Consider the following 12,368-nt stretch of genomic DNA (forward strand, 5'->3'; position numbering starts at 1 on the left):
ATTGTGGCAGCACCCATCCCCTCCAGCATCACTCAGCCCTCACTTTCCTACACTGCAACCCAAGCCCAATATACTAAACAATTCCTACTCATTTGTAGGGAAAAAATATTTCAGTCTTTATGGCTATTACATTGGGTCCAAAAAGAGTCCTATGGCGGCCACACATTTTAACAGTTAATTAATTTTGCGAATAATGTAAAATAGCCACACCTCACAATTAGATTTTTTTCAAAATATTACAAAATATATCCTACCAACATAAAAAGCAGTGATACTACTCTTTAGAAACTACCGAGAGTCTCAATCAATAACTCCCTACGCAACTTTTAGTTTAACTGCTGAACGTTCCAGCTCCAAGCTTTCTGGAAAGGAGATGGAGAGGAATTTCTAATCGCGCATCTTTACCACTTCTTTGTATTGTAACATAACTACTGACACTAGTCCTTGCGAACATACTTTCCTAAGAGCGTTAGCAAAACTAGGGCCGCCTATAGTGACGTCATAACTAGTGCGCCGGTTAGAGGCCAACCAGAACGAGGCGTGGTTTTCGAAATGCGTTTCAAAGCCTGTTCCATAACGTCATGGCGATGGGCGGTGCGAAGGATTTTGAAAGTGCCCGGTAAACAAACGGCTGAGAAATAGAGCTGAGCCTCTATAAGGAAGCATTATTCTGTAAGTATCGCAGCTTGACTAGGTTTTCGCACCAATACAATGCCGTTTCATGTACCTGTAGGGTTATGTTCCTTGATACGCATTACACGCCACTTTTATAACAGAGAAAATTGGCCTATACGGAGCCACACATCAGCTTCTTTAGAGAAAAGTGTATTTGCACAGTACGGAATAGAATTTATAATAGTCGCTGAAATAATACTATTTTAATCCGAGCAAAGTTATTAAAACATATGGATATTCAAAAGACAAACACTGTAGTATTCATGTAATTTTATTGCAGGGGAGATGCTGGGATTGAAGTTGCTTCCCCAGTGGTTATAAAATATATTGTTTACATTGTGTTATGTTGTAAATGTTACCAGCACTTACTGACAGCTGCTAATGTGAACAGACCCATAGGGTTTAGTGTGATCTGTCAAACTGTTCAAATATTTTGTACATGCTGTTCCAGAGCAATGATGGAAATTCTTCTTGGTCACTCCACACTCCCAGGACAGGGGCCCACCGTCACAACAAACCACTCAATATTTTACCGCTGGAAGAGAGATAAATAATTAAGGCTACTTTTTATTATGTATACAGAGCCAACATATTACCTTCTTCAGACCCAGGATCCACTGTGCTGTCCATCAGAATACGTTTAAATATAAAATCATCTTTATTGCAAATTCATATTAAAAGTAAGGATGCACTGTACCCGCTTTTTTGGGTTCTGCCAAGCCCCTGAACCCACCCTGATGGATTCTGCCAAATCCAGAACTGAATCCTAATTAGCGTGTGCTAATTAGGATTGTGAAGGGTTAAAAGTTGAAGTTAAAAAATCCCCCCTAATTTTTAACCCTTTCCGAATACTAATTAGCATGTGCTAATTTATGCCGAAACCGAATCCATCAAAAAAGGCAGAATTCGGTGCATCCCTAATTAAAAGCTGTCCGCAATGGCAGAGTGCATTAAGAATGAACCGCTGACGCCTTTGTGTCCCATTTTCCAGCACTTCTTTACAGTCTATTATACAAAATTTCCGATTTTATCAATATCCCCTGCCTTCTTTAAAGGCATTCTTAAAGACACATTCCCTTAATTTGAAGTAAAGATGATCTTAAATTTGAGCATTTTCTGATGAACTGCATGATAGATCCTGGGTCGAAAGGAGTTAGGCGTTACAGGAAGTTTCTGTCATGAGGACCAAGGAACACGCTGGTATCCACATATTCCACAGTGCTGTTCAGTAGAAATGTATATACATCAAACATTCAGATTATATACAAATGCGGACAGATACAGGGAGTAAAGAAGGCCCCTGCTCTTTAGAGCTTACAATCTAAAATATTTCGGCCTTCCAAGACTCATCAAGGCTTCCACATTTTACTAACAGCGGCCACATTTGAATAAGGGAGTTTGTGTTCCTTGCTTGCTGTCTGCCTTTATAATGATAGGGATGATTGATGATAGTTGAAGGGAAACACCAGTCATACAATGATGCTGGGAACTGTAGTTTACATTCAGCTGGACTACTAAATTTGGACTTTTTTGTCACTGCAGAAAATGAAAGAATTTAATGTGTGGCTATTTGCATCTCCTTAACCATGCTTTCTGTTGTGTAGGAATTGTCTGCTCCAAGGGAATACATCTCATCTAGCTGAGTCAGGTCAAGTTTGCATATATCACATGCAGGATGGACAAACTTACCTTTCCAATTTTCCCAGCTGCAGACTTGGTTAATTTTTTCCGTCAGAATATTCTCACTGGCACTGAAGCTAAAAATTTCAACAAAAATGACATATATCCCAACCCCAAGGTAAGTCAGCTTTTTTCTATCGTAGAAAAGTATGTACAATGCCTCATTGAAAACAAAGGGCCTTTTCCAGGGGTTTCCTTTTTTAGCTTTGTTTAAATATATATATTTTTTTTTACTGGGTGGGATAAAATAACACAATGTACTTTCAACCTCCCCAGTGTAATACTTTTTACTGAAGAAATAGTAGAATGTACTTTTGTATATGCTACAGCTCTCTCTACTGGCTTCTAGAAAAAGTGTCAATGTTTGGGGTGGCTTTTGCAGGTGGGAGCAGAGCTGCCAAAAATGCCAGAGACAGCACTGTTTTCCAGTGCTGACAAAAATCATGTGGATAGGGATTTTGCCAAATCTGGGTACTTCAAAAAATCAAAGTGCTAGGATTCAACCAAATTCCATAAGGCATCCTAGGAAGACTTTGTGCAAGCTCCCTTAATATATATGTGTGTCAGTGGCCAAGATCAAACTGCACTGTTTTTTTGTTTTCCAGCCTGACATGGTGCAAAAACTTTACATGAGAATCCTGCAACAGGTTTTCAGTTATGGCGTTGAACAATTTTATATGGTAAGTAGATGGTTTTTCTTAACCAGACAAAAAAGAAAAGTGCACCATGGGTTACCAGGCTAAAATCAGATCAAGATGAAAGGTTATCCTCTTCAAATATCTGCCTAGTGAAGCAGCAGAGACAGGAAAACTTATCATGAATACAAAAGGAACAGTTCCACACTGTTCCCTCCTATTAGGGCTCTGGCACACGGGGAGATTAGTCGCCCGCGACAAATCTCCCTGTTCGCGGACGACTAATCTCCCCGAAATGCTATCCCACCGGTGATTTACATTTTCCCCGGTGGGATGGCATTTTGGGGAGATTAGTCGCCCGCGAACAGGGAGATTTGTCGCGGGCAACTAATCTCCCTGTGTGCCAGAGCCCTTAGGAGAGAATAATAATCTGCATAACATTTATACCAAAGCAGACCTTGCTGAGGCTGCTATATCTAGTCTAGAATGTATAATGGTGTGTAATGCCCAAATATCTGCTCAACCATTTTCTAAAAGGCGCCCTAAGCTTAGAAGAGCCTGTTTAAGCCTGCAGCATAAGCCTACCAAATAAAAGATCTGAAATATTACATAAAGCTTTAGACCTATTCAAATAATGTTTTTTCCACAACTAGTAAGTGAAAAGCTTTTTCAGATCCAGACAGCTTTTTACAGACAGTCAGCTGGTTAACATGAAAATCTGACAACACCTTGGGCAAAAATGTAGGTTTTAAAAATTATGTATCTAACAAAACTATCCATCCACAACTTGGTTTGTATCACCCCTTGCATCTAGCCAATTGAATAATAATTAAAAAATGAAGACTTTAAGTATAAGCCATGTGAGATAGATACTGGAAGGGGGATCACAAAGGGAGAGAACAATCCCTCACCTGAGCTGAGTTTCAACTACCTTAGAAACACTGTAACCTTTCAGCAGCCAGACTGTTACTTTTAATTTCTGCAGCTTTGAAAAAGAAATGAGTACTTGCTGAATGAAATCTTAAGTATTTGTTATTCTGATCTACAATATGGGTATTGGAGATGATTTCTATATATAGCAATTTATAATAATTGGAATATGGAAACCAACTTGTGAAAAAGAATTATTAACCACGTTTGATTTTGAATGCATGTTTGTATCAGTGACTGTTCTGCCTTTGAGATTTTATTAGTCCTATGAACTTGATGTATCTACATATATATCATTATATATTTATTACAGGTGCCCATGGATCTTGACATTCAGTATCCACATCTCGTTGAGGGTTTTGCACCTGTAGCCAATATTCTGAAGCTCATGTATGTGTTTCATTTTTATGATTTTGTGTGTAGGGAGGTGAGGTGTATTTGGGATTAAACTCCTACGCTGTTATCTAATGTTTGAAATATGCTGCAAGGCTTGTCGCTTATAGCAGCTGATCAGCTGGTCGCATTTTCTGGTCACCTGTTTAAAACCTGGTATGGATTACTGTGTCTGGGCAAACTTTGTCTCTTTTATTACCTATAGGGGTTAATGTGCTGGATCCCCAATAGAAGTTCTAGAAATGAAATGAAAAAAAATTACACATTTTTAGAATGGATTCCATGTTGTGTGTCTGTTGTGCTACAAATTATAATAATAATGTTATTCTGATTCTACAGGGCACGCTTCTTACCAATGTGCAGAGTGTATGATTTCCATCCTTCTGATGTCCTGAATCCCAGTAAGTTTTACCACTATTTGACTTGTGTTAATGAAGCATTTTCATAGAAAAATGTATTTGGCCAACTTAACTATCCACCTAAGGGTCATGGCAAACGGTTTGTCGCCCACTTAAATGAGTACTACCGTGGGCAACAAATCTCCCAGACTTGATTTGCCATAGTATAACTTTAAGATCGCCGCAAGTAAAAACTACTACTTGCTGCAACCTGGCTTAGTCCCGAGAAATTTCTTTTGCATTTACTGATCAGATAGATCAGTAATTGGTTTACTTGAGGCAATCTTAATTTTATATTATGGCAAGTCATTTACTTACCATGTGCCATCACCCTAAGGCATATTGTGTACTTAGGTTCATTGATATATATAATTTGATTGTGTGTTGCATGCCTGGCTTTGTTGCAACAGCCCACAACCGTTGATTTGTACGGGACAATTGGCTATATAAAACTGCCCTCACAGTGTTAGTTGTTGGATTAAAACTGTGTTTACTTGCAGAAGGAAAACGTACTCTCCATTTGCTAAGTGGGATTGTCAACTTCCTCCACTTCAGTGCTACACGGAAGGAAGTTTATATGGAATACTGCTTAAGCTATGTAAGAGCAAATTATTTTGTTACAGAGTTACATTCAAACCTTTTTGTTTTATACATGCAGTTTATACTTTTGTCTTTCTAAATATACAGATTGTACATTTATCACAATAGGCCTACTCATTTGACTACAAATATCAGCAGTCTGCTGACATTAATCCAAGGTCATTTTTCGGCATTTTTCCACCTGTGGAGAGAATGCATATATGGCTGCTGCCCCTTGTTTTAGTTCCTAGCGTTCACCTGTCACTGTGCACATGGTGTGGATTTCAACCAGAAAATTCAGGGTTTTCTGTGTGGCAACATGGAATATTGGTTTTCTCCATCTGCATAGAAAATGTGTTATGTGACCTAAGCCTTACAATTTTGCAGTAAAGTTGGATATGTAGAAGCAGATCAGATTTGCCAGTTTTTGATCAGACTTGCTGATCTGTTGCTTAAGCACACGGAGCATAGATCTGCTTCTCGCCCTTCGGTTTTCCTTTAGACTGAGAAGTGCTTCCCTATGCTGCCCAGTGTGCCCGCAATGAAAACTACAGTATCCACCTCAATGCAGGCACGCGGAGTGTAGGTATTCATGTAAAACGTGAAAGCAGGCGTTTTCAGCCTGACTTACGCTCCACTGCGTGTGCCAGTGCTGAGGTGGATACTGCAATTTTTAGTGCACGCACATGGGGCAGCATAGGGAAGTGGATCCGCTTCTCTCAGCCTGACAAAAGAACACTAGGCTAAGAGAAGTGGATCCATGGTTCATGTGCCCTTGCCCAAGTCCCATGAGCCTGGTTTTTTGTCTATATTTGCTTTAAGTGTTCTGTGCCTATATTGGCCAAATTGGATATCAGTGTGTGTAGACAAATTGGCCACTGCTTTGCTCATCTGCAGCTAGTTAAATCTTATTTTTTTTTTTTTTTATGTTTGAAGCTGTTTATGTAAAGAGTTTTGTTTGTAACTTTGGCTCGGAATATTAATTTCAGAAATCTGCTTTGGACAATGTGCGGCAGCTTCAGAAGACAAATCAAGAGGCAGAAATCAAGATAGAAAAACTCACGTAAGTTCATTATCAGCCTTTTATCTATATATCTAATATTCTAAGTTCATTATTTTCTGTTTATAAATATCGAAACGAATATGTATATTTTCCAGGACTGTTCCACCTGAGCAGCAAGCAGAGTTTAAAGCACTTTCTGCTGAAATCCATGATTTGCAACAGATAATAAGTCAGGAATACCGTGCCAAGGATGTGAGTAAAACCTTATGTTCAAGTTATGTTTTTTTCTAATATTTTCCAAAAACAACAGGATTTTCTGGCAGGCAGTCCCTAGTGGCCTCTTTTGTCTTCCTTTTAGTAGTTTCAATAAAATCAGACTGTTGATATTACTTCCATTCCATATTGACGGTAACAGAAAGTGATCAGCCTCAACACTTATTATTGCTAACATTTTCCTTTCAGAAAACTGCTGAAATGGAAATGTGTAGTGACTCTTAATGTATTTAAAGGTTTGTTGTGTTGCATTTCTACTTTTTGTTATCCATGCTAAATACACCCATGGAGGTCTTAACACCAATTTCGACTCCCTCTTTTGATTCTCTTGTCCCTTATCTACACACTGACTGAATACTTAAACGGTAATATTGTATCCTGTTAAAAATTCTCTTTTCCCTTATTTGAAAACCAGGTTGTGTTTCAAGAGAAAATTGCTCAGCGAAAAACTGAATTTGCAGAAAAGAACAAAAGATTGGTGAGTTTTTTTTTTTCCCTTCCAGTATGACATTGAACTAACTTTTCCTCAGTAGTAAAGCAAACTGGATACTTTTGTATATAAAGCCATGTACTTTAGGCCACTGAAAAAGTGACCCATGTCAAGTTTGCTATACTCTGCATGCACACACCTCAGAGTGTGTAGAGATGAGCTAAATGGCAGAGCAACAGTGAAAGAACCCAGGAAAACAATAAGTGATGTTATTGGACTTCACATTCCCTGGGCTTTAATGTTAAAGATTTTGCATAGATAAAAGAGGTGAAGCATCATTATATAAAATATGCATATTAGAAAAAGGTCGGTGGGTATAAATCTATGACCGCAGAAGAGGGATCTAAGTGTTTTCAAACTGAAATGGTCATGTATTCAACGGCTTGTTGAAGCATAGGTTGTGTGAATTTATAAATGCTGAAACCAAATCAAAGAATCAAAGAGTAAGATGGCTTGTCTCGGAGGCAGAATGCTATTAGTAATGTAATCTGGACTTGCATAGATCTGAGCTTGCCAGCAAAATAATATCATGAACCATGTTATTGCTTGCATCTGGAGTCTTAGTTGATCAGCCAAGGATTATCTTGTTAGACTGTACTTGCACTTTAATTACATTTTCTTCTCCTTGATACAGAATGAACAAAAGTTGGCTATTGCGACCATGAAGGAAGAGCAGGAGCGTATGAAATCACAGATTGTGGAATCTCCAGAACAACGCAAAAGTAAAACTGAGAGGATGAAGGAAACTGTTCACAGACTGAAGCAATCCAGGGTAAGCCACAGTGTGTGTGTGTGTGTGTGTGTGTGTGTGTTTTAGCTCTAGCAGCATTATATTGTTAGTCTCCCTTTATTATGTTTTCCAAGGGCAAAGTGCTTCTTACCCAAGATGAGCTCAAACTTTCACCTTAATAAAGAAGTAGGACAGAAATACTATACATTATGTTTTGGGCTTCTGTACCAACCCAAGGCAGCCACAGCCCTTTAGCAGGGAAGATCTGTGCCCCCGAAGATGCCCCAGTAGCTCCCCATCTTCTTTTCTGCTAATTCACTGCACATGCTCTGTGTTGCTGTCACTTACTGAGCTTAGGGACCGACACACAATATACTGTATATATAGAATATTAATTTCACAATATACGGTTGAATAGGAAATAATATACATAATTACTATATGACAGGTCAGAAACCAGTGCAGTTAGCATCAGAATATAATAATCAACTCTGTGGCATCAGCGTCTATGACAGACAAACTTCATTTTCTTTTTCATCATTTGCAACAACTCCTGTGTTCAGCTTCTTAACAGCTGCCCAGACACTTTCCAAGATGGGGAGCTCTTGTGACAAGTTTGAAGTGCTTGGTCATTGCTGCTATTGAAATGCTGAGACTTTAGTCTGGTACAGTAAGTTCAGTTTATATAATATGGCATTTTTAGCCATATTCTTTTGTAGGGTTTAGTCCTAGTCATACCCTCTTCTCAGTGCCATACTATTCTAGGGAAACATGTCTGCACAACCTTGATGTTAAAACCTGTGCCGTGAGTACACGATATGTCCAATCCACATTTTGTTCCAAAATGGGGACATATGGGGACATAGACCTTCTCTTCCCTGCTATGAGTTTGTGTGGTTGACTACCATGAACACATTTCCTTTGGGGTACTTCAATGAAGTTCTAATACCTCATTTCATGATGCTTGTGGTCCACAGAGAGATTATTTTGGTTTTCTTTGATTGGGGAGAAAATAAGTTGTGGGACCGTCTTCTGTTTAGGGTGTAGGGAAAAGTCGTTTGGTCTGTTGTCTCTGCCTGTGGTCCTGAAACTGAGGATTCAGGGAGGCAGGTGAGGGACACAGCCCTCAGCAGGAGGAACAGTCACTATTAACCTTTTAGCGTCGCTCTTCAGCTGATGGAGCTTCATCTTGAAGAAATAGGAGACATGTACAAAAGCAGACCATCATACAATCTTCGGTGCAGCCTTTTTATTATTCACATGATATGTTTTGTGCTGTGGCTCTTCTTATCAACATAAGAGCCACAGCGGGAAACATGACATGTGAGTAATAAAACGGTTACAGGACAGATACAGCATTGGTCTACCTGTGTCCACATGTCCTATTTCTTTTGTTTGAAGAAAGTTTAACTTGGGACAAAAGCAGTAAAGGTACAGGAACTGAAAAGGATTAATTGCAGCTGATCCAGTCCTTTTTGTATAAGGGTCTTCATCCCCATGGTGCTTAGTCCTCTAATGTAGGCAAAGAAGAAAGGCTTTAACTGTAAGTTCGACAATCTTTCCGTTGGCCAATATATCTGTACAATTACACTGAGATATGTACCCATATTCTGCACTTGTAGCTTTTCTTTCAGAAGATCCAGTAGAGTTTTAAAGACGCACTTTTCCTTGTAGCTCTGGAAGTTTCCATGCAGGTTTTTATAGGGGCCCCAATGCAGACAACAGTGATGTCTAACTTCTCTTTTTGGACCCCATAATCTGATACTGTTTGAAGTCAAAATATTATAAAGGTATCACGAGAAGTCACAAACAGGGCTTAGATGCCTGTAACAAATCCATTGGCCGGCCTCAAAAAGTAGTTTTATTTGGAGATATAGTGTAGCACCGATGTCATTCACTGCTCTCTACATGCCTGTAACATAACATCCCTGCAGAAACAAAAATGACTAAAATGTTTTATTTGTTAATGTCAGGCATACTGATACCATCTCTATAGATATACATAATTTTCATCTTTGGATGTTGCCAGGCCATTCATTATTTGTTAATTTTTCTTTTAAACAAAGGAAGGGGAGCATTCTGGCAAGGCATATTTGCTGGTTCAATCATTTCACTCTCATTCATTTTCTTCACAGCAAGAGACAAATGACAAGTGTGATAATTATCGGGACAGGGTGGCCCTGGCCTGTATGTGGCAGTCCGATGTGCAAGGATACATAAAGAAGCTGCAGAGCATTGACGCCAACCTTGAGATACACAGAAAAATTCGTGAGGAGGTGTGAACTGTTTAGTATTAGTACTGTTTTTCAGATTTGTTTTTTTTTTTTTTTTTTTTGAACAGAGAGCCAGGTTTAGGGTCCTCGGCCACATAGTCTAGTTCTGACCTCCTGCTATTCTTTTGGTGTTTATCAGATCCGACACAGCGAAGAGCAGGTTGTGAATTTAAACTTAGAGCTCAAATCTCTATCTAATGAAGATGCTCAGCTCAAACGAATCATTCTTGTAAAGAAAGAGAAGCTTGCAAAAGTAGACATTAAAAACAAGAAAAAACAGGAAGACTTCAGCCAACAGAAGCAGGAAATTCTAGAGTAAGTGACCCTTTCATTCAGTAACAAGTGAGGGTATTCCCTGGCATTTTACAAGGTTCCACTCTTCTTCATCATCATGTCTCCTTGTTTCCTCCTCAGGGTCTGTAGCCATATCCAGGAGAAGAGACAGGCGGTACATGGGCGTGTCGCTCAGGTTCTTCAAGAAATTCAGCAAACGATGAATAAAAAAGAGCAGCTTCTAGAAACAACAGAAGCAGGGCAGAAGAAATGTCAGGTGAGGCAACTCATTTCAGAATGTCTCTTCTCTTTCCAAAGAACCTGTGTTCCCTCATGTTTACATCCTTGCAGCTAAACCTGTGAACTCCTTGGTGAAACCTATACTGTGTGCAAGGACAGTATCATTTGATTCACTGATTACTAGAATTTACCTTTGCTTGAAAATTAAACACAAGTCTGTTAAATATCATATTTTTTTTCTAACTATACTCCAGATCAGAGATAATATCCCAGAAGTTGAAGCAGGATCATTTGCCCTTTATCTGTAAAAGCTGATTAGCTTTACAGTTACAGTGCTACCTTGTAGCTGATTTAACAATAAAAGCAATTGTCAAGGCAACAACAGCAGAATATTTCTCACAATAGTGGGTGCTGAGAATTGCTGCAAGGATAACACTCAAATTGCGGTCATCGCAGGAAAATGCCTTTGTAAATATATTCACATGATTTGAGTGTTTTTCCATGCAGCGATTTTCAGCACTCAACTGTGGCAATAATTCTACACCATTTTGTCAGCTCGACAAAACACCAAATGTGTTTTTGCCCTATGGGTCAAAGAGGTTAGAAGGTTTAGGTAAGGCAAAGTACACAAACACTAAACTTCATAACTCTAGTCAGGATTAGTAGCTATCACAGGGTGAAAATGAGACTTCACAGTTTGATAAATGCACCCCAAAAACCTACAAGTAAATAGAGAGCTGTGAAATTCCCTCTGGCAAAGTGTATATAAAAATACCGCAATATCTAAAATCAAAAATATACCCCAAAATCTGATCATCTAATTAGAGAGAAATTAATGGTTTTTCTGTTCATTTAAAAAATGTAATATTGTTCTGGTAAAGTAATTGTGTGATAGCACAGTATCCCTGATCATGGATTGGTGCTGGGCACACAGGAAATGAATATAGTAGGTGTTTCTCGGTTACTTCTAATACTTTGCCTGCCATGCTTAATATTATCTAGTCAATTAGTGCAATGTCCTTGTTTCACCCTTCTGCTTATACCATATTCTCCCACATCCCCCCCATTTCTGATGTGATACCCCCCATCCCTTTCCGTCATTGTAATGCTTCATCGTATTGCCTTCATGTTGGGATAAACGGCTTCTGTCTCTCCAGGAGGTTATAACAGATTTTCGAGCTGCACTAGAAAAATACCATGACAGTTTGCAGAAGGCATCTGAGCGCAGTGCTGACCGGAAAAGAGAGAAAATTGCAGAGCTCAATCGAAGGCTGAGTCGGCGGTAGATGACTGCACTATCTAGAATGTTTTTCGTTTTTCTATGTGTTTAGCATTTGTGCAATTAATCTTATATATTTCATTTTTTTATATATAGAATGAATTTATTTCAAATGTAAACTTATTTCATACACACCATTTAATAAATACTCATTTGGTATACAAAGGACTGTTGTTTATCATTACTTTGTTTGACCCCAGAGATTACATCAGTAATGAATGTTCTCCAACTTTACTTCTGATGTTGGACAGTGCACAATGCAATAAAGGGTTTGTCACGTTGTGTTTCTCTGCCAGCAGGAAAAAGCCATTTTTTACCAGGGTGGAACAGATCAGAGTTGGGACATCAGGCCTTGCTTCTCCCATCCTGTTATTGGGATGCACTATATCAGTGTGGGGACCCCTTGCCTTTCCTCACCACATTTTATACCAAATTGTTATACAGGGATGGGACCTGTTATCCAGAATGCTCGGGACCTTGGGTTTTCCGGATAGGGAATCTTGCCATAATTTGGATC

The 12,368-nt window shown here is 39.0% G+C and overlaps 1 protein-coding gene across 1 annotated transcript; it reads left to right on the forward strand.

Moving 5' to 3' along the window:
* Positions 1-656: 656 nt before the first annotated feature.
* nuf2 (NDC80 kinetochore complex component NUF2) lies at positions 657-12,010 on the forward strand. Its single transcript, NM_001126637.1, is given in 14 exon segments — positions 657-672; positions 2,280-2,473; positions 2,961-3,035; positions 4,234-4,310; positions 4,653-4,714; positions 5,212-5,309; positions 6,280-6,353; positions 6,449-6,545; positions 6,982-7,044; positions 7,691-7,828; positions 9,922-10,062; positions 10,199-10,374; positions 10,474-10,609; positions 11,730-12,010. Coding segments are annotated over 13 exon segments (1,389 nt in total). The 5' UTR covers positions 657-672; positions 2,280-2,350; the 3' UTR covers positions 11,859-12,010.
* Positions 12,011-12,368: the final 358 nt, after the last annotated feature.

The sequence above is a fragment of the Xenopus tropicalis genome, chromosome 4 (genome assembly GCF_000004195.4).
Source record: "Xenopus tropicalis strain Nigerian chromosome 4, UCB_Xtro_10.0, whole genome shotgun sequence".
Classification (NCBI taxonomy): domain Eukaryota; kingdom Metazoa; phylum Chordata; class Amphibia; order Anura; family Pipidae; genus Xenopus; species Xenopus tropicalis.